The following is a 27,929-nucleotide window of genomic DNA, read 5'->3' as shown; positions in this document are numbered from 1 at the left end:
TATTATATATTTTTATTATAGTTTTACATTTTTATTTAAATGGTATTTTCTGTATTTTCTATTCTAGTTTTACGTTTTTATTTCCAGTATAGGACTGTTGTAAAAAAAAACATTTCACCTATTGTGTATGTGACAAATTAAATTTGAATTTGTTTTGAATTTATTCATAATATTATATTATATATAATATATTCATAATAAATAAAAAATATGAATCTCTGATATCTTCATGTCCCATATATATATATGTATACTGCCATGGCCACAGGTGTATAAAATCAAGCACCTAGGCATGCAGACTGCTTCAACAATCATTTGTGAAAGAATGGGTCACTCTCAGGAGCTCAGTGAATTCAAGCCTGGTACTGTGATAGGTTGCCACCTGTGCAGTAAATCCTCCTTCCTCACTACTAAATATTCCACGGTCAACTATTATTGATATTATAACAAAGTGGAAGCAACTGGGAACAACAGAAACTCAGAGACGGGGTCAGCTCATGCTGAGGCACACAGTGTGCAGAAGTCACCAACTTCAGCAGAGTCAATAGTTTACAGACCTCCAAACTTCATGTGGCCTTCAGATTAGCTCAAGAACAGTGTGTAGAGCGCTTCATGGAATGGGTTTTCATGGCCGAGCAGCTGCATCACCAAGTGCAATGCAAAGTGTCAGATGCAGTGGTATAAAGCACCGCCACTGGACTCTAGAGCAGCAAAGACATGTTCTGTGGAGTGACCAATCAGACTTCTCTCTCTGGTAATCCCATGGACGAGTCTGGGTTTGGCGGTTGCCAGATATGTTATATATCTATAAAATATAGATATAAACAGTGCTGCTTGAAGGTTTGTGAAGCCTCCAGACATGGTCATTGTTATTGTTTAAAAAAGGCAAATTTTTCCAAATGATGGACACACACACAAAAAAAATATACTGTCATTATTTATTCAACAAAAGTAGTTTATCTCAAAAAAACTGAAAATTTGACTTGTGCAAAAGTATGAATTCAACCAAAAGTCTTCTGTAACTTTCAAGCAACACTGTACATATAAATGTATATATTTATAATAATTTTACAATTCTAGATGAATTCTATAAACGTTTTTCGAGATATTTCTGCTCACTATCATAATTTCAGGAACACTGGACACCACTGGACATATTTTTGTACGCCATTCAAAATCTTCAGTAATCATAACTTGTAGAAAAAAAAACAACAACTTTATTTCTTTTTTATTAAAATGATAATTGAGGTCTCGTTCCATTTGCATTCTGTTTGCAAAAACGTGAAACTGTACTTGAGTTAGACAAAGAATAAAAAGATGAAGGGAAATACTGAAGATGTTTAGGACTATAAAGTCCATCACCACTGGACAGTGGGTCGATGGAGTAGGTTAGTATTCGTTTTTTATTCACTCTATCGTTACAATCATCTCAGATATTAATATTTATTTAGAATTCGTCTGAGACACTTTCAGCATTCTGACAAGAGATTGTCCAAAACCTTCACACTGACCTGAGAGCAGTGGACATGAAGGAGATGTGGAGAGTGGACATTGAGGAGAACATGCGCATGATTTACTACTGTGGGGGGGGTAGAGAAAGGGGGAGGGAGAGAGCGAGAGATGGGAGAGAGAGAGAGGGATGGGAGGGAGGGAGAGAGAGGGATGGGAGAAGTGGAGTGTCTAAGTGAGAGGGAAAGAAAGAAAGAGTGAGGAAAAGAGAGAAAAATAGAGAGAGGAAGAGAGAGAGGGGGACAGAGAGAAAGGGAGAGGAAATAGCAAGAAAGAGAGAGGGAAGGAGAGAGGGAAGAGACAGAAAGAGAGAGGAAGAGAGAGGGAAGGAGAGAGAGGAGAGAGAGAAAAAGAGAGGGAACGAGAGAGGGGGACAGAAAGAAAGAGAGAAGGAATAGAGAGAAAGAGAGAGGGAAAGAGAGGAAAAAAAGAAAGAGAGAGGGGGGGACAGAGAGTAAGAGAGAGGGAGGGAAGGAGAGTGCAAGAGAGACAAAGGAAAGGGAAGAGATAAAGAGGGAAGAGAGAGAAAGGGAGAGAGAAGAAGACAAGGGGATGAGAGAGAGGGAAAGGAAAGGAGAGGGGAAGAGAGAAAGAAACAGGGTAGAGAGTGAGAGAGAGAGAGAGAGAGAGAGAGAACACAAACACTGACTGTTCTGCAGGATATGGTGCAGTTATTTAAACCAATTTATTTCTTCATTCAGGGCAGAAACTCTGCAGCTGCTGCTTCGTCCTGTAACACTACTCCCTTATACAAGAGCACAGCTTCTTAACTCTCCTCTTCTCAAAGGAAAAGACAAGACCAGGGCATCAGACGCGTCGCATTTCAGCGCCGGCTCAGCGGCACGTTCGGTCCACCTACACCCTCGTGGTCACAGATCGTAGAGAAATAAAAGCCCTGCAGCGGGATTGCGGGACATGGCACTTCCTTTCTCAGGAGCGATTATTACTGATAATAAGGCTGGTGTAAACGCTAGGTTTAGTTTTCTTGCATACGGATCATGAAAGGTTCTGTTCAGAGCAGCGCGGAAATCTGTCATCCGTATCAGTGCTGTTTAAAAAAATAATAACGGTCCAGGCTCTGTTGCAGTACCGAGAGGTTTTCGAGACGCACCCTGAGACCTCGGCGGCGTCCGGGTAGGAGGGGCTTCAGAAAGTGCTCTGGAGGAGACAGTGACAGCCGCAGCCTGTAGGACAGACTTCCTGCGAGCGGAACCACTCCATCATGTGGCTGGTGTGGCCTCCGTGACCGCAGCTCAGGCAGAAGTTGGACGAGCCGCGGACGGCCACGTGGCAGATGGCGCACTGGAAGGTGAAGCGCTTGCACACGGCGCACTGAGTGCCTCGGGCTTGACTCCGACAGTGGCAGCAGTACACACCGAACTCTGTAACACACAAACACGGTAAAAACACACACCATCACCCAGAGCACTCTATAGAAATAATCTGTTTTCTGACTCTTCTTTTTGCATCAAATGTCTTTCATCAGCTACTTTGTGCCAGTTCACTACATTACCCATGATGCTATGTTGCTGCCATTTAGGAATTACCCCTCCTTTCATCTCTACCTAAAGAAAATGCTGCAGCGGCACTTTAATCCTTCTCACCTCTCCCTCATCTGTAAGCTCTTGAGACTCAACTTTTAGACCCACATACGGTCTAATCTCTTCCCTCAGTGACGTATAGCTGCACTGCATTCTGGGACTTTGAGTCCAGTGTTTGTGCCTCTAGATTTTTGCTAAATATCTCCAGAAATCTGTATCTGTATTAGCAAAAATCTAGAGGCACAAACACTGGACTCAATGTCCCAGAATGCAGTGCAGCTATACGTCACTGAGGGAAGAGATTAGACCGTATGTGGGTCTAAAGGTTGAGGCTTGAGAGCGTATGGATGAGGGAGAGGTGAGAGAAATGAAAGGATGAGGGAGAGGTGAGAGAAATGAAAGGATGATGGAGAGGTGAGAGAAATGAAAGGATGAGGGAGAGGTGAGAGAAATGAAAGGATGAGGGACAGTTGAGAGAAATGAAAGGATGAGGGAGAGGTGAGAGAAATGAAAGGATGAGGGACAGGTGAGAGAAATGAAAGGATGATGGAGAGGTGAGAGAAATGAAAGGATGATGGAGAGATGAGAGAAATGAAAGGATGATGGAGAGATGAGAGAAATGAAGGTATGAGGGACAGGTGAGAGAAATGAAAGGATGAGGGACAGGTGAGAGAAATGAAAGGATGATGGAGAGGTGAGAGAAATGAAAGGATGAGGGACAGGTGAGAGAAATGAAAGGATGATGGAGAGGTGAGAGAAATGAAAGGATGAGGGAGAGATGAGAGAAATGAAAGGATGATGGAGAGATGAGAGAAATGAAAGGATGAGGGAGAGATGAGAGAAATGAAAGGATGAGGGAGAGATGAGAGAAATGAAAGGATGAGGGAGAGATGAGAGAAATGAAAGGATGATTGAGAGAGTTGAGAGAAATGAAAGGATGATGGAGAGAGTTGAGAGAAATGAAAGGATGATGGAGAAGTGAGAGAAATGAAAGGATGATGGAGAGGTGAGAGAAATGAAAGGATGATGGAGAGGTGAGAGAAATGAAAGGATGATGGAGAAGTGAGAGAAATGAAAGGATGATGGAGAGGTGAGAGAAATGAAAGGATGATGGAGAGGTGAGAGAAATGAAAGGATGAGGGACAGGTGAGAGAAATGAAAGGATGAGGGACAGGTGAGAGAAATGAAAGGATGATGGAGAGGTGAGAGAAATGAAAGGATGAGGGACAGGTGAGAGAAATGAAAGGATGATGGAGAGGTGAGAGAAATGAAAGGATGAGGGAGAGATGAGAGAAATGAAAGGATGATTGAGAGAGTTGAGAGAAATGAAAGGATGATGGAGAGAGTTGAGAGAAATGAAAGGATGATGGAGAGAGTTGAGAGAAATGAAAGGATGATGGAGAAGTGAGAGAAATGAAAGGATGATGGAGAAGTGAGAGAAATGAAAGGATGATGGAGAGGTGAGAGAAATGAAAGGATGAGGGAGAGATGAGAGAAATGAAGGTATGAGGGACAGGTGAGAGAAATGAAAGGATGAGGGACAGGTGAGAGAAATGAAAGGATGATGGAGAGGTGAGAGAAATGAAAGGATGAGGGACAGGTGAGAGAAATGAAAGGATGATGGAGAGGTGAGAGAAATGAAAGGATGAGGTAGAGATGAGAGAAATGAAAGGATGATGGAGAGATGAGAGAAATGAAAGGATGATGGAGAGGTGAGAGAAATGAAAGGATGATGGAGAGGTGAGAGAAATGAAAGGATGATGGAGAGGTGAGAGAAATGAAAGGATGAGGGACAGGTGAGAGAAATGAAAGGATGATGGAGAGGTGAGAGAAATGAAAGGATGAGGGAGAGATGAGAGAAATGAAAGGATGATTGAGAGAGTTGAGAGAAATGAAAGGATGATGGAGAGAGTTGAGAGAAATGAAAGGATGATGGAGAGAGTTGAGAGAAATGAAAGGATGATGGAGAAGTGAGAGAAATGAAAGGATGATGGAGAAGTGAGAGAAATGAAAGGATGATGGAGAGGTGAGAGAAATGAAAGGATGAGGGAGAGATGAGAGAAATGAAGGTATGAGGGACAGGTGAGAGAAATGAAAGGATGAGGGACAGGTGAGAGAAATGAAAGGATGATGGAGAGGTGAGAGAAATGAAAGGATGAGGGACAGGTGAGAGAAATGAAAGGATGATGGAGAGGTGAGAGAAATGAAAGGATGAGGTAGAGATGAGAGAAATGAAAGGATGATTGAGAGATGAGAGAAATGAAAGGATGATGGAGAGGTGAGAGAAATGAAAGGATGAGGGACAGGTGAGAGAAATGAAAGGATGATGGAGAGGTGAGAGAAATGAAAGGATGATGGAGAGGTGAGAGAAATGAAAGGATGAGGGACAGGTGAGAGAAATGAAAGGATGATGGAGAAGTGAGAGAAATGAAAGGATGATGGAGAGGTGAGAGAAATGAAAGGATGAGGGACAGGTGAGAGAAATGAAAGGATGAGGGACAGGTGAGAGAAATGAAAGGATGAGGGACAGGTGAGAGAAATGAAAGGATGAGGGACAGGTGAGAGAAATGAAAGGATGATGGAGAGGTGAGAGAAATGAAAGGATGATGGAGAGGTGAGAGAAATGAAAGGATGAGGGACAGGTGAGAGAAATGAAAGGATGAGGGACAGGTGAGAGAAATGAAAGGATGATGGAGAAGTGAGAGAAATGAAAGGATGATGGAGAGGTGAGAGAAATGAAAGGATGAGGGACAGGTGAGAGAAATGAAAGGATGAGGGACAGGTGAGAGAAATGAAAGGATGATGGAGAGGTGAGAGAAATGAAAGGATGATGGAGAGGTGAGAGAAATGAAAGGATGAGGGACAGGTGAGAGAAATGAAAGGATGAGGGACAGGTGAGAGAAATGAAAGGATGATGGAGAGGTGAGAGAAATGAAAGGATGAGGGACAGGTGAGAGAAATGAAAGGATGATGGAGAGGTGAGAGAAATGAAAGGATGAGGGAGAGATGAGAGAAATGAAAGGATGATGGAGAGGTGAGAGAAATGAAAGGATGATGGAGAGGTGAGAGAAATGAAAGGATGAGGGACAGGTGAGAGAAATGAAAGGATGATGGAGAAGTGAGAGAAATGAAAGGATGATGGAGAAGTGAGAGAAATGAAAGGATGATGGAGAGATGAGAGAAATGAAAGGATGATGGAGAGATGAGAGAAATGAAAGGATGATGGAGAAGTGAGAGAAATGAAAGGATGATGGAGAAGTGAGAGAAATGAAAGGATGATGGAGAAGTGAGAGAAATGAAAGGATGATGGAGAAGTGAGAGAAATGAAAGGATGATGGAGAAGTGAGAGAAATGAAAGGATGATGGAGAGATGAGAGAAATGAAAGGATGAGGGAGAGATGAGAGAAATGAAAGGATGATGGAGAGGTGAGAGAAATGAAAGGATGATGGAGAAGTGAGAGAAATGAAAGGATGATGGAGAAGTGAGAGAAATGAAAGGATGATGGAGAAGTGAGAGAAATGAAAGGATGATGGAGAAGTGAGAGAAATGAAAGGATGATGGAGAAGTGAGAGAAATGAAAGGATGATGGAGAGATGAGAGAAATGAAAGGATGATGGAGAAGTGAGAGAAATGAAAGGATGATGGAGAGATGAGAGAAATGAAAGGATGATGGAGAAGTGAGAGAAATGAAAGGATGATGGAGAGATGAGAGAAATGAAAGGATGATGGAGAAGTGAGAGAAATGAAAGGATGATGGAGAGATGAGAGATATTGGAGAGAAAATGATTTTCCTTAGCTGTTATTTACTGAAACTTCATTATGAGGAAATGACTGTACCGATCCCCTTGTGTGGTTCTGGGGGGCAGGAAACAAACTTCAGCACTTCTGCCCTCTTCTCCTTCAGCCCCCAGCGGTGCAGAATCTCCCCATAACACTTCTTGAAGTCGTCGTACTGTAAGGTGTTCGCCGGGTCTAATAATCTGAACAACAAGGAACCAGAACCCGGGAGGGAAGATGTGAGCTCTCAGCATTTATACATCTTAAACACTGTTCCTGTCTCCTCTTACATCATAGCTCACACACACACACACACACACACTACTACACACACTTCTATACACACTTCTATACACACTTCTATACACACTTCTATACACACTTCTATACACACTTCTACACACACTTCTACACACACTTCTACACACACTTCTACACACACTTCTACACACACTTCTACACACACTTCTAACATCAGTGTCTCTTAACTGGTGAACACACACACACACACACACTACTAACATCAGTGTCTCTTAACTGGTGAACACACACACACACACACACACACACACACACACACTACTAACATCAGTGTCTCTTAACTGGTGAACACACACACACACACACACTACTAACATCAGTGTCTCTTAACTGGTGAACACACACACACACACACACACACACTACTAACATCAGTGTCTCTTAACTGGTGAACACACACACACACTACTAACATCAGTGTCTCTTAACTGGTGAACACACACACACACACACACACACTACTAACATCAGTGTCTCTTAACTGGTGAACACACACACACACACACACACACTACTAACATCAGTGTCTCTTAACTGGTGAACACACACACACACTACTAACATCAGTGTCTCTTAACTGGTGAACACACACACACACACACACACACACACACACACACTACTAACATCAGTGTCTCTTAACTGGTGAACACACACACACACTACTAACATCAGTGTCTCTTAACTGGTGAACACACACACACTACTAACATCAGTGTCTCTTAACTGGTGAACACACACACACACTACTAACATCAGTGTCTCTTAACTGGTGAACACACACACACACACTACTAACATCAGTGTCTCTTAACTGGTGAACACACACACACACACACACTACTAACATCAGTGTCTCTTAACTGGTGAACACACACACACACACACTACTAACATCAGTGTCTCTTAACTGGTGAACACACACACACACACACTACTAACATCAGTGTCTCTTAACTGGTGAACACACACACACACACACACACTACTAACATCAGTGTCTCTTAACTGGTGAACACACACACACACACACTACTAACATCAGTGTCTCTTAACTGGTGAACACACACACACACACACACACACACACACTACTAACATCAGTGTCTCTTAACTGGTGAACACACACACACACACACTACTAACATCAGTGTCTCTTAACTGGTGAACACACACACACACACTACTAACATCAGTGTCTCTTAACTGGTGAACACACACACACACACACTACTAACATCAGTGTCTCTTAACTGGTGAACACACACACACACACACACTACTAACATCAGTGTCTCTTAACTGGTGAACACACACACACACACTACTAACATCAGTGTCTCTTAACTGGTGAACACACACACACACACACACAACTAACATCAGTGTCTCTTAACTGGTGAACACACACACACACTACTAACATCAGTGTCTCTTAACTGGTGAACACACACACACACACACACACACACACACACTACTAACATCAGTGTCTCTTAACTGGTGAACACACACACACACACACACACTACTAACATCAGTGTCTCTTAACTGGTGAACACACACACACACACACACACACACACACACTACTAACATCAGTGTCTCTTAACTGGTGAACACACACACACACACACACTTTGAACATCCTTTCAAAAGAACATGTTATTTTAAACCTTTTAAATGTGTAGAATATTATATGTACATATAAATATATATCATCTCTCCATCCTTCTTTCATTTCTCTCACCTCTCTCATCCTTTAATTTCTCTCATCTTTCCTTCATCCTTTCATTTCTTTAATTTCTCTCCATCGTCCTATCATTTCTCTCACCTCTCCCTCATTCTTTCATTTCTCTCACCTGTTCATCCTCCTTTCATTTCTCTCACCTCTCCATCCTCCTTTCATTTGTCATCTCTCTCTCTCATCCTTTCATTTCTCTCACCTCTCCCTCATCCTTTCATTTCTCTCACCTCTCCATCCTCCTTTCATTTGTCATCTCTCTCTCTCTCATCCTTTCATTTCTCTCACCGCTCCCTCATCCTATCATTTCTCTCACCTCTCCCTCATCCTTTCATTTCTCTCACCTCTCCCTCATTCTTTATTTCTATTACCTCTCCATCCTCCTTTCATTTGTCATCTCTCTCTCTCATCCTTTCATTTCTCTCACCTCCCCCTCATCCTTTCATTCCTCTCACCTCTCCCTCATTCTTTATTTCTATTACCTCTCCATCGTCCTTTCATTTCTGTCATCTATCACTCTCATCCTTTCATTTCTGTCATCTCTCCATTCACCCTTTCATTTCTCTCATCCTTTCATCTCCCTCATCTTTCCTTCATCCTTTCATTTCTCTCACCTCTTCCCCATACTTTTATTTCTCTCATCTCTCATTCTATAAAATATATAGCTTAAAAGAAACTACTAAAATAAACCTTTGCACCAGGTTTGCATCTTTATCCTCATTAAGAAGTGAATATTCATAAATATGCAAATTAGAAATCCCAAGGTCCTCCTGAGCTGCACCATTTTCCCTAACGTCAAAATATGGCGTTACCATAGCAACCCGGATTTGACAGGAGTTTCCTCAACCCCGAGTTCAGCACGTGGTTTCACTAACATTCCCAGTGTACGGGATCTGTAGCTAAAAGTTTCTGCATCATCCTCTAGTCATTCGCATAGCAGACATGGTTCGAAGCTTAATTTGTGACATCATAAACTCGTACGTAGCCCCGCCTCTTAATCGTCTTTATGCAGATACACTGAAAAACGCACACACACACATACACACACATACACACACACACACACACACACACACACACACACACACAGCGCTGATGGCAGGACTGTGTAAATAACAGATGCACAGATTGGGAACTAATTTCTTTCTATAAATAACTGAGTACATAATAAATGAAATAAAAATCCAAACCATAATCAAACAGATGGGACAGAACCCTGAGAGCCTCACAGACGGAATACATTTGTATAATCAGCAGAATGAAGACCTTTTGTTCATGTCGTGTTGCTCTTTCTCTCGTTCCCGGGGATCCGTGTAGGCCTGGTTAGCGTAACGAACCTCGTCTGGAGACGACTCGCCCCACGGTAGGGCTTGTTCGGCGTCACGTCCGGCTGGAGGAGATCAGTCAAAGAAAAGTCATTCAGCACTTTTATATTCAATTCAATTCTATAGCGCTTTTAACAAGGGACATTTTCTCAAAGCAGCTTTACAGAAGTATAGAAACAGAGAAGGAAAAAAAAGGATAAAGTTACTATTTTATCCCTAATGAGCAAGCCTGTGGAGACGGTGGCGAGGAAAAAACTCCCTGTGATGATATGAGGAAGAAACCTTGAGAGGAACCAGGCTCAGAAGGAAGCCTCATCCTCATTTGGGTGATACTGGACCTACTGCGTGAAAATGTCCTTTCTACAACAGCAACCAAGGGCTTATGGGAAACTATAAGGTCAGTGTAGTTTCTGAGGTCATTATAGACACTAATTCCTTGCTGTCGCAAGCTGACAGATGTAATAGTCTCAAGTCTCTTATATGAGTTTGCTTATACAGAATTTCTGGATGTCCTGTTTCTGGAAGCTACTTTCCATAATAGTGTCCATGTTTTTTTACTAAACTCTTTGAAGATCTCCGTCATCAGTCTCCAAAAAGCTGAAATTTCACACACTGATCTCAACCCTGTTTACATTTTTTCGCTCTCTATCTGGATCAGTAGGACGGTTAGAGCAGCTTAACCACTGTATTAAACACTAAATCTAGTCTATTAGGAGTAAAACACATGACTGAACTTGTGATATAATCCTAACATCCTAACATCCATCAAAACAGTCATTTCAAACTTTTTACCCAACAATAACAGTTCAGGCTGCTTTTGTTTTTAGCAGTGAGAGTCATAAACTGAAACCAAGGACTGGGATTTCCAGCCAGGAATTATAAACAGTGTTAGAATTTGGGGTTAAAATGAAATAATAGGGGGAAAAAATGATCCCAGTTCCAGTCCTGACAGGTTTATACAGATTTTCCATACCCTGAAACATTATTCCTGAACATGTGCCTTTATAGATATGCAAATGAACTTCATATTACACATAACAAATGCCAAGAGTGTCTCAATGGATCACACACACACACAGATAACTGATAGAGATGAAGTACGCTGCCAAAATACACAGACTGAGCTGAAAGATCAGCAGGATGAGGAGACGTTAGGAATTACTCACCCATGTTCCACGGAGCGCTGATGGAGTCGGAGGTACTGGAGCAGGAACCAGATGTGACCGAGCTGGAAGTGAAGCTGGGCTGGAAAGAAAGAAAGAAAGAAAGAAAGAAAGAAAGAATAAATAAATAAATAAATAACACACTAAAAACAGTGAGTCTTGCATTCAGTCATGAGCTAAAGGACAATGCTGTCAAAAACTAGGATCTGAAACATCTTCTATAATCCGTTAAATAATACGTTACTGTATAGATCTACATTAATTTAATAATAATTATTATTATTGTTGCTGTTATTATTATTAATTAATTTTAAAAATAACTATAAATATTACTACTATGATGACTAATAATAAAAATTATAATAATAATAATAATTATTAATTTTAAAAATAACTATAAATATTACTACTAATACTATTAATAATAATTATTATTTTTATTATTAATTTTAAAAATATCTATTACTACTACTACTACAACTGATAATAATAATTATTATTAATTTAAAGAATATTTTTACTACAACTACTACTACTAATAATAATTATTATTATTAGAATTATCAAGCTTTTCAATAACCATAAGATAATGATATTCAATTTTAAGCAAAAGCGTGTTATTTTAAACCTAATATACATGTAGGATATTTTTAAAAAAATACATATAATATTTAATTTAAAAGAAACTACTAAAATAACCCTTAAAAATAACAACAACAACAATAATGATAATAATATTAACCTTGCACCAGGTATGCACCATTATCCTCATTAAAAAGTGATTGAATTCATGAATATTCATAAATATGCAAATTACAAATCCAAAGGTCCTCCTGAGCTGCATCATTTTCCCTCCAATGTGTTTAACGCCAAAATATAGCGTTACCATAGCAACCCGGATTTGACTGGAGTTGGGATCTGTAGCTAAAAGTTTCAGCATCATCCTCTAGTCATTTGCATATCAGACATAACCGGTTCGAAAGAACGGAGCTAAACTTGTGACATCACAAACATACATAGCCCCGCCCCTGAATCATCTTTACGCGGATACGCTGAAGAAACATTCTGATTTAAATGTAAAGCTTTTCGGTGCTGAGAGAAAACCTTCGATATAAAACAGGAAAACAGGGAAATAAAAGAGTTTGTTATGTAAGAGTGTGTTAGAGAGAGAGAAGGGTGAGAGGACTGACATAGCGTGAGTGGTGGAGGGTGAAGCCTGAGCTGCGTGGGCCGTACAGTGTGAAATAGTCCTGAGGGATCCCCTGACCCCTGAACACACTGCACAGCATGGCCAGAGTCTGTACATCACTCATCTGACTGTAGTGTTCAAGCCTGCGGAGAATAAAGAGAGCAAACACCAGGGATCAGGACCTCTAATCTACATGATGATCTGAGTGATAAAGAGCTATAAACAAAGAAATAAACAAACTGGAGATTTGATATTTACAGCCTTGATCCAATTAAAAACCATCTCCAACAAGTCTAATCCTTCCTGTTTTATGTTACCATGTACATAAAATACCGATAAAATATTCTTCAAACATGAAAAAGGTATCAAAGAAAAACTATTTCGGACATATGACCTTAGCCCTGTTTGGATCAGTTCCTTAATCTATTAATTTCTCTGATATCTCTGTTTAAAATCCGACAAAAACCCCTTAAGATATCGTTATGAAGAGAATCTCGGACAGACACATGGATGTTCCAAAATGCAGACAGTCCGAAAACATAATACCTACATCCATAATGCCTAAGAATGTAAAATACTCAGGTAATTCAGCTACAGTTACTTGTTTATTATAAAAGCAAGTCAAGAGAGTCTCAAAAGAGTCCGTCACACTCGTGTTCCTCAACCTCCTCTTCACTTCAGTAGAGTGAACTTTATATCATCTTAATTACCGCTAATAATAAAATCATGTATAATAAAAAAAAAAAACACTTAAGTTAGTTACACTATATTGCCAAAAGTTTTGGAACGTCTGCCTTTACATGCACATGAATGTAATATGGAGTTGTCCCACCCTTTGCAGCTATAACAGCTTCAACTCTTCTGGGAAGGCTTTCCACAAGGTTTAGGAGTTTGTTTGACCATTCCTCTACAAGCGCATTTGTGAGGTCAGGCACTGATGTTGGACAAGAAGGCCAATTCATCCCAAAGGTGTTCTATCGGGTTAAGGTCAGGACTCCATGTCTTTATGGACCTTGCTTTGTGCACTGGTGTGCAGTCATGTTGGAACAGGAAGGGGTCATCCCCAAACTGTTCCCACAAAGTTGGGAGCATGAAATTGACCAAAATGTCTTGGTATGAAGCTGAAGCATTAAGAGTTCCTTTCACTGGAACTAAGGGGCCGAGCCCAACTCCTGAACTCAATGATTTGGAGGGGTGTCTCAAAACTTTTGGCAATATAGTGTATTTAGACAATACGAGCTAGTGCTAAAACAAGAGTGTTGCTATCATCCACGTATCCACAAACACACACAGTGTAAAAAACTCACAAAGTCTCTAGCAGCTGTCGCCCAAACGGGTGTCGAGCCCAAGGAGTGTCAGTGTCAGGATCGGAGTCAGGGTACAGGTCCAGACTGGTCGCTGCGGATGCCAAAGCCCAAACCTGTGACACAAGAATCAAGCATTAAAAAGTAAATGATCAGCATCAGGTTAATGTGTGTGTGTGTGTGTGTGTGTGTGTGTGTGTGAGAACAGATCCTATAAGTTATATTATATAGTATATATGTTATGTTATGTTATGTTATATGTTATATGTTATGTGTTATATGTTATGTGTTATATGTTATGTGTTATATGTTATGTGTTATATGTTATGTGTTATATGTGTTATATGTTATGTGTTATATGTTATGTGTTATATGTGTTATATGTTATGTGTTATATGTTATGTGTTATATGTTATGTGTTATATGTTATGTGTTATATGTTATGTGTTATATGTTATGTGTTATGTGTTATATGTTATGTGTTATATGTTATGTGTTATATGTTATGTGTTATATGTTATGTGTTATATGTTATGTGTTATATGTTATGTGTTATATGTTATGTGTTATATGTTATGTGTTATATGTTATATGTTATGTGTTATATGTTGTGTTATATGTTATGTGTTATATGTTATGTGTTATATGTTATGTGTTATGTGTTATGTGTTATATGTTATGTGTTATATGTTATGTGTTATATGTTATGTGTTATATGTTATATGTTATGTGTTATGTTATGTTATGTGTTATGTTATGTTATGTTATGTTATATGTTATGTTATGTTATGTTGTGTTATGTTGTGTTATGTTGTGTTATGTTGTGTTATGTTGTGTTATGTTGTGTTATACTAAAACAACTGGCCACTGATTATAATTTTCCAGAGATTAATGACCATCACATTACATTTTTATCCTCATATTGTTACGTGTAATACTGTGGAACGTCCACAAACGTCAGCGATGATGCTGCAAGTCTCCAGTCGCCCATCGCCGTTCCTGCTACTGGTTGCCATAGTGATAATGTTTCTCAGTGGGTGGAGCTACTAGCATTCCAAATCGGTTTTCTTGCCACTAAAATCTGGAGAGATTTTTTTAGTATTTGCGTATAAAATTCTGCAGTGTTTATCTTCATAATATCATACGAGCTGAAGGAGTGTGTGCCATGGATCATGTGTGCTCTAGAGCTTCATATTTGTCGTCATGTCACTGGACACGCCCACATCTGGATGGTGACACTCGCTGTCTCCAGCTCTTACTGAAAATAAACAATCTCTGCTTGTCGCTTTATGTGAGAAGGAGACTAACACTGTTACAAAAGCACTGGCACTGGAGACTCCTTCCAAAAACGCTAGCTAAATTGCTTAGAGTTAGCTAACCTTAAAAACTTCACTCTTTTTAATCCATTTATATACAGTGCACTAATCTGTTACTATAGAAACGATAACGTTTTCCAACAAGGGTATTGATGTAAACCTGTGAGGTGTCAGGGCTGCTGTATAGACAATTAATCAACACCTCCTGACCAATCAGATTCAAGCACCTTTGCTAAATCTCTGCGTCCTACTGTCAGAGCGGCGGCTGCGTTCTTCTGACATGTGTCCCGTATGTCGTTCATATTTAATCTGAAAAAAAAAAAAAAAACAAACAGGGAAGCATTAACAATGTAATGTAAACACCAAAAACAATGAACATGAGTACTATAATAACGTATGCTGAAATCCAAGGTCACATGCTCACATGTAGGCTTCACCGAGGGCTTTGTGAATAGGAAGGAGACAGGAAATATCCTGAATGATGACTTTACCGGCCAGTTTGAGCGTTTTATTGCTGTAGTCGGTTCCTTCTCGCTTCCCTTTCCAGCGGCGTGATTTCTGAGGCACATGTCAGCAAAATACACAACAATCAGCTGCATCAACCAGCGCTGACAAGAACGAGGGTTAGTGATAGGATTAGCACAAATTACATCAGGATTATGGTATCTTTTTCAGCATTTATTTATTTTATTTTTGCTTCTCTTATATACACCGATCAGGCATAACATTATGGCCACTGACAGGTGAAGTGAATAAGTCTGATGATCTCCTCATCATGGCACCTGTTAGTGGGTGGGATATATTAGGCAGCAAGTCAACATTTTCTCCTCAAAGTTGATGTGTTAGAAGCAGGAAAAATGGACAAGCGTAAGGATTTGAGCGAGTTTGACAAGGGCTATATTGTGATGGCAAGACCACTGGATCAGAGCATCTCCAAAACTGCAGAACTGTGTTCCCGGTCTGCAGTGGTCAGTATCTATCAAAAGTATCCTTTAAGTCCTGTAAGACACATGGAGGCCCCACCTCAAAACTTACAGGACTTAAAGGATCTGCTGCTAACATCTTGGTACCAGATACCACAGCACACCTTCAGGGATCTAGTGTCCATACCTCGAAGGGTCAGGGATGTTTTGACAGCAAAAAGGGGGACCAACACAATATTAGGCAGGTCATAATGTTATGCCTGATCGGTGTATTTATAAAAGCAGGAATTATGTATAACGAAAGCTATGTTCCTCAGAGGACACTAAGCTGTATTGACATCTTTATTATGTGTTAAACAAAATAAGGTAAATAAAAATTAGACAGTGACCGTAATTGTGTACTGTAATTGAGTGCAAAAGTTTGATGATGATTTCAACACAAAGAGGGACGATGCTGGAAAATACAGAGAGTAAAATCAGGCTGTGAAAATTTCCAGTAAATATTTGAGTCACGGTCGAATTATTGAGGTGAGCTTTATTTTTAAAATTTAATTAATTAAAATTAATTTTATTTCTTTTATTTTGTAGCATAGACTGTGACCTTTCTTTCCTTCCTTCCTTATTTCCTTCCTTCCTTCCTCCTATCCTTCCTTCTTTTCTTTCCTGTCTTTCTTCCTTCCTTCTTTCCTTATTTCCTTCCTTCTTACTTTCCTCTATTCCTTCCTTCTTTCCTCTAAATAATTTCCTCCTTCCTTCCTCCCTCCCTCCCTCCCATCCTTTCTTCCTTCTTTCTTTCCTACCTTCCTTTCTCCCAATCCTTGCTCCTTTTCTTTCCTTCTTTCTTTCCTACCTTCCTTTCTCCCAATCTTTGCTCCTTTTCTTTCCTTCTTTCTTTCCTACCTTCCTTTCTCCCAATCTTTGCTCCTTTTCTTTCCTTCTTTCTTTCCTACCTTCCTTTCTCCCAATCCTTCCTCCTTTTCTTTCCTACCTTCCTTTCTCCCAAGCCTTCCTCCTTTTCTATCCTTCTTTCTTTCCTACCTTCCTTTCTCCCAATCCTTCCTCCTTTTCTTTCTTTCTTTCTTTCTTTCTTTCTTTCTTTCTTTCTTTCTTTCTTTCTTTCTTTCTTTCTTTCTTTCTTTCTTTCTTTCTTTCTTTCTTTCTTTCTTTCTTTCTTACCTTCCTTTCTCCCAATCCTTCCTCCTTTTCTTTCCTTCTTTCTTTCCTGTCTTCCTTCCTCATTTCCTTTCTTCTTTCTTTCCTACCTTCCTTTCTCCCAATCCTTCCTCCTTTTCTTTCCTTCTTTCTTTCTTGCCTTCCTTCCTTATTTCCTTTCTTCTTACTTTCCTTCCTTATTTCCTTTCTTCTTACTTTCCTGCCTTCCTTCCTTATTTCCTTTCTTCTTACTTTCCTTCCTTCTTTCCTGTCTTCCTTCCTTATTTCCTTTCTTCTTACTTTCCTTCCTTCTTTCCTCATTTCCTTCCCTCTTTCCTCATTTCCTTCCTTCTTTCCTCATTTCCTTCCTTCTTTCCTCATTTCCTTCCTTATTTCCTTTCTTCTTACTTTCCTTCCTTCTTTCCTCATTTCCTTCCTTCTTTCCTCATTTCCTTCCTTATTTCCTTTCTTCTTACTTTCCTTCCTTCTTTCCTCATTTCCTTCCTTATTTCCTTTCTTCTTACTTTCCTTCCTTCTTTCCTCATTTCCTTCCTTATTTCCTTTCTTCTTACTTTCCTTCCTTCTTTCCTCATTTCCTTCCTTATTTCCTTTCTTCTTACTTTCCTTCCTTATTTCCTTTCTTCTTACTTTCCTTCCTTCTTTCCTCATTTCCTTCCTTCTTACTTTCCTTCCTTCTTTCCTCATTTCCTTCCTTATTTCCTTTCTTCTTACTTTCCTTCCTTCTTTCCTCATTTCCTTCCTTCTTTCCTGTCTTCCTTCCTTCCTTATTTCCTTTCTTCTTACTTTCCTTCCTTCTTACTTTCCTTCCTTCTTTCCTCATTTCCTTCCTTCTTTCCTGTCTTCCTTCCTTATTTCCTTTCTTCTTACTTTCCTTCCTCATTTCCTTCCTTCTTACTTTCCTTCCTTCTTTCCTCATTTCCTTCCTTCTTACTTTCCTTCCTTCTTTCCTCATTTCCTTCCTTATTTCCTTTCTTCTTTTTTTCCTTCCTTCCTTCATTCATTAATCCTTCAGTAAGCTCCTAATCCTGGAACGCTGGACACAAGGTGGAAACAGACCAGTTCTTTCATTTTGTCCAAAGGGTGCACAAACTTTTGCACTGGGTGTCTGTTAGTTAGTAGCCGATCTGTGTGACGTATCCGAGATGATTATGGAGCTGTAAAATTACACGAGTAGCAAAGAAAGATTAGAAAGCATAACGGAAAACTGCCGGAAGTCCCTGATTGACGTATTCAGTTCCTCGTTCATCGGGGAAAAAAAGAAATATAGAAAGTAAGAGAGTGAAAAAAAAAGAAGTAATAAATGGCAGGAGGGAGAGAAGGAGAGAGAGAGAGAGAGAGAGAGAGGGAGGGAGATCGGTACCGGACAGTCAGCTATAGTCTGCACAGACCAGCGGCGATGGATAGACAGAGGCTTCTGATTGGTGTGTGGGATAAAACAGACCAAAGGAGGGACAGTCCATCATAACACAAAAAGGAATAAAAAAAAAGGAAGAAAAGAAGGATACAGTACAGAAAACAATGAGTGAACACACAACACAGCAAACAGCACTGACATGAACTAGCACATAAATGACGTACACTCACCGTCCACTTTATTAGGAACACCTACACGTTTATGCGGATATCTGATCAGCCAATCATGTGGCAGTGGTGGAATGTATAAAATCATGCAAGAGCTTCAGGTGATGTTTAATCTTGTGGGATTTTGAGGTGGATGAGCTACAACCGCAATCCAATCCGGTCGTGGGTACAGACACACCCAAACAACCTGGACAGCAAAGAACTGGAAAAACACCATATTCTGTCCAGTTCTGGTGTTTAATGTAAACATTACCTGAAGTTTTTGATGATTTTCGGCACTGTGCTGCTGCCACGTGATTGGCCGATTAGATAACTGCATAAATGAGCCGGTGTTCCTAATAAAGTGGACAGTGAGTGTATAACTTAACCTTTTTATTAAGGATATCTGATGGCAGCATTTCAAAAGCAGGAATAATTAGAAATGATTGATATGAGTGTCTGATATAGAGATCAGTTAAGGTCAATCGGATTCTTGGTGAGATATTCCAATGGCTGCACAATAGGCCACACACACACACACACACACACACACACACACACACACACACACACACACACAGTGTGAACAGACAGAGATGAAGTTGAAAATCATCGTATCTGTCTTCTCACCTGACTCCAACCAACCGTTTCTGATTATACGTGTTCCCTAAATGCCACGTTGCCAGATATTCTCAATAATAAATCCCCTAATCCCCAGATATTCCAAATAAAGCATATCCATCGTTTTAATTTTACTCTCATGTATCTACGCTTACCCGTTCCTTGTAGTAGAAGGAGGAGATGGACACTTGTTCTTTATCGGTGCGTGTTGGACTCCCGCTGTACAGCCGCAGCGTGGACTGAGACTCGCTGCGCATTTTCATGGGAGTCATAAGGCCACTGTGGTACGCAGACAACGCTGAGAGGGATCTGGAAGAGACAGGCTTAGTCATTATACTATAACGCTAACATAGTGAATAATATAGAGGTTGAAGGTGTACCTGGGCGTAGGTTCTGTAGGAGGGACGGTGCGATGCATGGACATGGGCCGAGTGAAATAAACCAGAGAGCCTGCGAGATAAAACATAATATAAAATTACATTACATCAATGTACAGAATCTCTCGATTCTGACTGGTCAGAAGGTGTTTATTTATCCTCTATGACAGAAATCATAGGTTTTCAGAAAAGTGGACAGAAGATTGGATGCTAAAGCTGAAGATTTACAACAAATTCAGAACAAATGAACTCATAATTATTGCTCACCTGTTCCGCAGAAGCGAGCACCTGAGGTACGTGGGAAAGGGATGTTAGCGTCCTGGTAAGAGCCGTAGGTGTTAGTGACACGAGGGAAAGCAGGAAGAGCAGGACTCACAGAGTTACTGAACACATGGGGATTAGTGCCGTCCTCCTGCAGTAAACATACAGGTCATGTAAACCAGCAACCATAGAGACTAATGGAATCTAACATAATGCACGATGTATGCAAGAACATATTTGAGGCACTAACCGCGTCTGATTCGAGGCAGGACACCAGCTGCCTCACGCATGGCTCCAGGCAGTTTTGGTTCCTCTTTACTTTCTGAAGCGACGTATCCGTCAAGATCTAGAAACAAAACACAAGATGACAAATTATAGCTACTTTTTTCATCCCTAATAATGACCAGTAGCTTGTTATGACCATTAAAGAACCATGGTGCTGTAAAGCAGATAATCTTAGGGTACCTTCTGTATCTTGGTCTTCATGGAGGACGAGATGGTCGTTGGAGGAACAAACTGGAAAGACGGTGCAGCGTTGTTTGGATACTGAGCGGGAAATTTCACCACCAGCCTGACCTGATTCGCTCCACAGTGAGCCGAGACGAAGCAGGTGCGGTTCACAGCGTCCATCTACGCAAACACACACACACACACACACACACACAATAAAACAATATAAAGATTTGAGTTGTGTTTCTTCAATACTTAAGTTAATGGTCATTTCTGTTCATCGTTAGACAAAATAGAAAGTCCATGGCTCCTGACCTCCACGTTGACGTTGCGGATCTGTAAGTTGACCAGTGAGAACTCTTGCTGCAGGGTCTGGACGAGGCCAGCGGGGTCCTGCCTGCCACTGGATGCCTCAAACTGACCTACACAAACAAAACAGGCTGGTGTTATATTCATCTTTAACAACAATTCTAACCTAATTACTAAAGAACATGTTGTACTTTCTATCCATTTATCTAAATGAATATACTGCAAAGCTCAAAAATTGATAGAAAAGTGACGGCTTTACCTCTGACTGTTACAAAGCACTAACACTGGAGACTCCTTCCATACACGCTAAACATCTCCATACAGGAAACGTCACCATATCAACAATTTTAAGTACATGTGAAGGAGCTGTTACTATAGAAACGCTGTTAATAAACTTCAAGCATGTTAATACACCCTGTCATTTACCTCCGTTACAGCAAATTCATCACCCGACCAATCAGAATCGAGAATTGCAACAGCACTAATATCCATTACGCTAATGTTTTTATTCCACTGACTGAATGCTGATTAGACATCTGTTACAGAATGTATCACGTTGTTAAGTCTTGTGTTTGATGGAGTTTCACCCTGCAGGTCGTCGGACGTTAGACTGGGGCTCAGAGGAGGTTCCTGGGAGCGGAGTGTCTTCTCAGACTCTGTTGTGAGGGTCATGCCTTCCATCAGCTCCTCCACAATGTCGCTGGCGCATAACTACAAGAGACGAAACTTCAAGTCGAACTTCGAGGATGCCGTGTTTATGGTTTCCTTTTTTTATCACCGTCATATCTGACACAGATTTCACCCACAGCTCTCACCTTCTGTAACTGAGGATCCACCCTCCATATCCGAAGAGTCTGATCTCTGGACCATGTGACCAACTGGCAGTCCTTCGATCCTTAAAATAAAATAAAATAAAATGTTAGATATATACACAAGAAAACATTCTAAACACACGCTCCAAACAAGACGCAGGGCCTAACTATGACACGAAATACGAAATTATGTTATGAAACGTTTCCTCATCGAGATCCATGTTCTCATATTTTGGTTTCTGTCTCCGCCCCCTGTCCTGTCATTACCTTGTTCTCTTAATGTGTCCACTTGTTCTGTGTTTAGCTTATTATTTGTTTATTTATCTATTTATTCTCTGCTGATTCTTTTTCCAGCAAAATAGAGTTAGGCCATATGATGATATTGATACTGATACAGTTATTAACAACATGCTTTATGTGACATATCAGGAATAAATTGTATAAAAAAAACAAAAATAAAATAAATTAAATTGTAATTTCTTTTTTGTAATCTTATTTTCCTTAACAAACTGTAAAATAATTTTTTTAAATATTTTATAAATATAAAGGATATTTATAAATAGCATTTTTCACATGTTTATATTCGTAATTATATAATTAATAGAAACAGCTGATATGAAATGAAACTATGGTATGAATAGTGAAAATTGTAGAAATGTCTCGATATTATCAAAATCAAGCATTTTTATGTGACTCATGTGAATCACCTTCTTTCTGAGGTCTCCACTGAAATTCCAGCACCACGTCGTCATGACCTACGAAGGCATGAACCGGGCTGTTGAGGTCCAGCGTGCTCCACAGCAGGAGGCTGTTCTCTCGCCGGAGCTGAGGCACCATCACCGTCACCAGACCGTTGGAAAACGGCTGATCCAGACAAAACCAATATGGAGTAATGAAGCATAACAGAGAAACAAGTTACAACAAGTCAAGTATCTCGAATATAGAAGCTAACTGTATCTAATATTTCTCATTACACCACAGCGCTGCTGAATTCTCAAATCTGATTGGTCAGGTTGATTTTCTGATGGCTGCAATGTGATTAAAGGAGAAGTTCACTTCCAGAACAATGATCGACAAATAATTTACTCACCCCCTGGTCATCCAAGATGTTCATGTCTTTCTTTTTTCAGTCGTAAAGAAATGATGTTTTTTGAGGAGAACTTTTTCTCCATATATTGGACTTCCCACGAGTTAGAACTTCCAAAATGCAGCTTCAGCCCAGGAAGAAGACTCTTATCTAGCCAAACCATCGGCCATTTTATTAAAAAAAGTTGTATACTTTTTAACCACAAAAGCTCATCTAGCACTAGCTCTGGGATGCGCGTCCGAGACGCCACGTACTACGGAATCACATAAGAAGGTCACGCGTGACGTAGGCGGAGCTACAGACCCAGTGTTTACAAGTGTGGAGAAGGAGGAGCGGTCCGAGGTTATACCGAGAGATATTGTGGCTTTGTGGCTTTCCACAAAACGACTAACTCCCTTCCTTATTTATTAATTTTTTTAAATCCTCTCCCACAGATAAGTTCTTTTAAGATACTGAAAAATAAAAATAAAACATTTATTTCTGTAACATATATTTTGGAAGATCAAACTCGCAGGCACCTTATGGAGAAAAATCCTGAAATGTTTTCCTCAAAAAACATCATTTCTTTACGAGTGAAGAAAGAAAGACATGAACATCTTCAAGGGGGTGAGGAAATTATTTAAAAAAATTTTTTTTATTACATTAAATCCAAATTTTTTTATTCCTATAAATTTTTAGACCTACGACTAATTTTTGCAGATAAATTAGCATTTTTTCTTGAATTTATTTCCTGAAAATAAAAATTAGTCTTGTCGAATGCATGCACATTGCTCCTTATATATATATGATTTTCAAAATATTCAGTAAACATCATGCAGGTAACAAGACAGAGGATTAACGTACCGTGTATCTGGCCTTCCAAACTGGAACTTGGCAGGACAAGATATTGAGGTATTTTCGAGGTTGTCTGTAGTCCCAGAACTGCACAGACCCATAAAGTTCATCAAAAATGAGATATTTCACCCTATATGACGTTTATGTTTATTATACACCAGAAATCGGTGTAATATTTATTTACCCTGACGGAGTTGTCCTGGCTGGAGGTTGCCAGGATGTACTCGTTATCCGGATGCCAGTCCAAGCCGTGGATCTTGGATAGGTGAGCGGCTACGTATTCAACAGCAGTGTTGGGTTTCTGAAATAAACAATTATAAGTAAAAAACCTTCTCAAGTATAAACACACCTCGGTCATATGAAAGCAGGAGGAGTTTCTTTAGACGTTGTGATGAGAAGGATTAACACAACTACGTCAAAATTGTTTCTTCTAAGTTAAAATACATGTAGTGCTGCCGCTTTTCTACCTCCCAGGGTAAACTAGTGAGCACAAGATATACAGAATGAGTTGCTAAAAAGGAAAAATAAAAGGATGAGTGAACAAGACGTCATTCATTTTGTGTTACTGGATCATAAAATAGTGCAAACACCGCAGTATACATTTACACACGTCACTATACCGATCAGGCATAACATTATGACCACCTGCCAAATATTGTGTTGGTACCCCCTTTTGCTGCCAAAACAGCCCTGACCTGTCGAGTTATAGACTCCACTAGAACCCTGAAGATGTGCTGTGGTATCTGGCACCAAGATAGGACAGGTCTTAAAGGACCTACAGGACTTAAAGGATACTTTTAATAGATACTGACCACTGCAGACCGGGAACACCCCACAAGAGCTGCAGTTTTGGAGATGCTCTGATCCAGTGCTCTAGCCATCACAATTTGGCCCTTCATCAAATTCGCTCAAATCCTTACTCTCGTCCATTTTTCCTGCTTCTAACATCAACTTTGAGGGCAAACTTGCCACCCACTAACAGGTGCCATGATGAGGAGATCATCAGTCTTATTCACTTCACCTCTCACTGGTCATAATGTTATGCCTTCCGGTGTATGTCATGGCTGTGTAGTAAATTTTCAATCTTCATCACTGAAGATATTTAAACAGATTATATAATATATAAAATAAATACATACATGAAAAAAAGAGTAAAACTGGTCAGGAATTTGAAACATCGTCCTGACTCACCCGTCTGTCCCAGATCCGGACGTCTCCGTCGTGACTAGAAGCCAAACAGTGCTGATTCTTTTTGTTCCACTTCACCTGAGATGCTCCGGCTGTACAACAGCAAATGAAGACACAGGAGGATGAGAGAGATTAGTCTGGGTTTGGTTCACAGTCGGAGTCTGGTTTAATCTGAACTATGGAGGGTGTAAACTCACCTACTGCTGATAGAGCTCCTGTAGGCTTACGTGTGTCTCTGGAAAGAACAGAAAGAAAACGCACACACACACACACACACACACACACACACTCGATTCTAATTTAGGTTACCAAGGTGCAATTATTCAATTCTTTATTATTTCTTTTTTCCTTTTTGCAGTAATATTTTATCATTTTCAGCTAAAGGACTTATGATATAAATTATGTGGCAAATTATAAACTGAATATTTAAAAAACAACTTTTACTAAGTGATATTTTTAGACAGACCTATTATTAACGAAGGTCCCTATTTTTCTGTGGTTGTGCATATATACTGAATATGGAAGACATTTGGGATTCAGCCACATTTAATATAAATTTCTATAATATATATATATATATATATATATATATATATATATATATATATATGTATAGAGAGAGAGAGAGAGAGAGAGATAGATAGATAGATAGATAGATAGATAGATAGATAGATAGATAGATAGATAGATAGATATATTTAATTATCATAATATAAATATTTTATTATATTTAAAACAAATAATAATATAAAAATATATAATATAAAAAAAATTAGAATATTTATATATTAGAGAACATCAATGATGCCAAACTGATTAGTTTTGACATCTATATATGTGAATAATAAAAAGTTAACATTTGGAAAGCGGTGTTGATTTTCCCTCCTCACCTTGTGTCCCATATGTAGATATAGGTGTCTACTGAACTTGTGACGAGAAGTTCTGGCTCAAACCACGACCAATCCAAATCACTGCATCAACAAGAAAAACAAAAGTCAGTAAAATGTATTAAATATTTTTTTCCAAGAATGAAGATGGCGGTTTCATTATATTACCTTATAACCCGTGTGTGGCCTTGAAGGGACGTGTGAGACTCTCCACATCCATCACGCCATACGTACAGGTCCACACGCTGATTACTCTGCACACACACACACACACACACCAACAATGTAAACATCATCATTTAGAATTAAACTAAAACATATCAAGCAATAAAACACCTCCGGACACGCTCTTACGGCAAAACAACAACAACAGGGTGATGTGATGCAACCTGATGCACTGTAGAGTTTCTCTTATTATCTCCCTAAAGTGGAATATTTTCCTATAACAGCTCATTTGAAGTGTTTTAATCATCTTAATCCTTGCTCATTGCTTGCTTTACATGAAACCAGATTGTGATTTTAACCTAATAAACCTGCTCAGAATCGTCACTTACTGATGCTGCAAATATGTGAGCTTCGCTCTTGTGCGGATTCCACTGCACCGTGCCGACGTCCCACTTGCTCTGACGACTGATTTTCCGAGGAGCCTCTGACGGTGCCTCCAGGTTCACGACGTACAAGAAACGTCTCCTAATATAAGCGTAAAACATAAGCGTGTAAACAAATTATCCTTCACTCACAATAAGTATTTTACAACCTGGTCTTCACGGACACTCAGGCGTTCTCTATTTTGCTCTCAGGCCCAAAATGTGTGAATCAAGTGTTTACCGGTTTAGTTTAGTTGCTTGGTTCTGGTGGGTTTGTTGCACAACAGATTTTTGTAAAGATTTAGAAAGAAATCAGTGATTAATGGAATGATATTTGTGCCACTAGTATTCGGAAATCTAGTATTGGGATTTATGTGTCATTTCATGTCAGCTTATCCGGAGCCGGGTCACAGGGGCAGCAGTCTAAGCAGGGATACCCAGACTTTCCTCTCTCTAGACACTTCCTCCAACTCTTCCTGGGAAATTCCGAGGCGTTCCCAGGTCAGCTGAGAGACAGCGTGTCCTGGGTCTTCCCCGGGGTTTCTTCCTGGTGGGGCAGGCCGGAACACCTCCCCATGGAGACGTCCAGGAGGCATGCCGAAACAGATGCCCGAGCCACCTCGACTGGCACCTTTCGATGTGGAGGAGCAGCGGCTCTATTCCGAGCTCGTCACAGGTGACAGAGCTCCTTACCCTATCTCTAAGGGAACGCCCCGCCACCCGACTCCGGGATCTCGTCTGTTTGGTCACGACCCAAAGCTCATGACCATAGGTGAGAGTAGGAACATAGATTGACTGGTAAATCGAGAGCTTCGCCTTTCAGCTAAGATTTATGTTTATTATGTGAATAAAATATTATCCAAGACTTAAACTTGAATTCAGTCAGAAAGTAAATGCTCAAACAATCATTGACTGTATAAATCGCACATTTTTAGAGCGGGATTTCTCGTTTCTGGTGTGTTCAGAGCTAGGAGAGAGTAGAAACCGAGTCAAAGTTTCTGAAGAAACACAGTACTCTCAGGAGGTGAAGTAGGATCTGAAAGTTGTAGAGGAAGATATGGAAAGGACATGGAGCACTCCACACTATGTGGAAAAGTATTTTTACACGACAGTGTGATCACAGGGTAGAAAGCAGGCATTTACTTACCCAGAAAGAACAGCATAGTGCCCAAGACAGTCCACTGACATCGCAGTAGCCTGGAAAACAACACCAAAAACATGTAAGAACACACTTCCTCAGTAGGTCACACTGATTATTAGGCTAATTTGGATTATTATTTATTACACTACTACACATTCATGCAAATACATCAAAGCAGTTTTCCACAAATGCCTTAAAGTAATAATAATAATAATAATAATGATAATAAAATAAACGTCAGAGCGTTCAGCTATCGTCAGCTCCACTGTGGTAAATGAATAAAGGTTGCACAGCGATCAAGCAATCTATTTTCCAGATCAACTTTTCCTGCACAATTTAAGCCTCAATCATCAACCTGAGGTGTGATTAAGATGCTAAACAGACTGCTGGAATTCTCACAGGTACCATGTTTGTACCTGAGCGTCTCTAAACTCCACCACCACATTCTCGCTGCTCCACCGGGCCGCCATGTTTCCCCCCACTACTAAAAACATCAACAAATGACATCAGGAGGAGATCTCGGGAGATC

The 27,929-nt window shown here is 40.0% G+C and overlaps 1 protein-coding gene across 2 annotated transcripts; it reads right to left on the bottom strand.

Moving 5' to 3' along the window:
• Positions 1–948: 948 nt before the first annotated feature.
• wdr59 (WD repeat domain 59) lies at positions 949–27,886 on the bottom strand. 2 transcript variants are annotated; one of them, XM_058388222.1, is made up of 27 exons: positions 27,817–27,886; positions 27,407–27,456; positions 26,227–26,362; positions 25,841–25,926; positions 25,676–25,756; positions 24,983–25,020; positions 24,789–24,877; positions 23,782–23,898; positions 23,607–23,684; positions 22,384–22,540; positions 21,680–21,759; positions 21,452–21,575; positions 20,871–20,977; positions 20,571–20,735; positions 20,356–20,451; positions 20,112–20,256; positions 19,848–19,917; positions 19,623–19,776; positions 18,647–18,700; positions 15,615–15,748; positions 15,418–15,499; positions 13,878–13,990; positions 12,572–12,713; positions 11,385–11,463; positions 10,160–10,283; positions 6,889–7,031; positions 949–2,891 (listed from the first exon to the last, which is right to left on the bottom strand). In XM_058388222.1, the coding sequence occupies exons 1-27, from the start codon at positions 27,868–27,870 to the stop codon at positions 2,656–2,658; spliced, it is 2,934 nt and encodes a 977-aa protein (XP_058244205.1). In that variant the 5' UTR covers positions 27,871–27,886; the 3' UTR covers positions 949–2,655. The 2 variants fall into 2 exon arrangements, with proteins under 2 accessions (XP_058244205.1, XP_058244206.1); XM_058388223.1 differs by lacking the exon at positions 18,647–18,700 and having other exon boundaries at positions 951–2,891.
• Positions 27,887–27,929: the final 43 nt, after the last annotated feature.

The sequence above is a fragment of the Hemibagrus wyckioides genome, linkage group LG04, assembly GCF_019097595.1.
Source record: "Hemibagrus wyckioides isolate EC202008001 linkage group LG04, SWU_Hwy_1.0, whole genome shotgun sequence".
Classification (NCBI taxonomy): domain Eukaryota; kingdom Metazoa; phylum Chordata; class Actinopteri; order Siluriformes; family Bagridae; genus Hemibagrus; species Hemibagrus wyckioides.
This window is presented reverse-complemented; position numbering and strand designations above follow the sequence as displayed.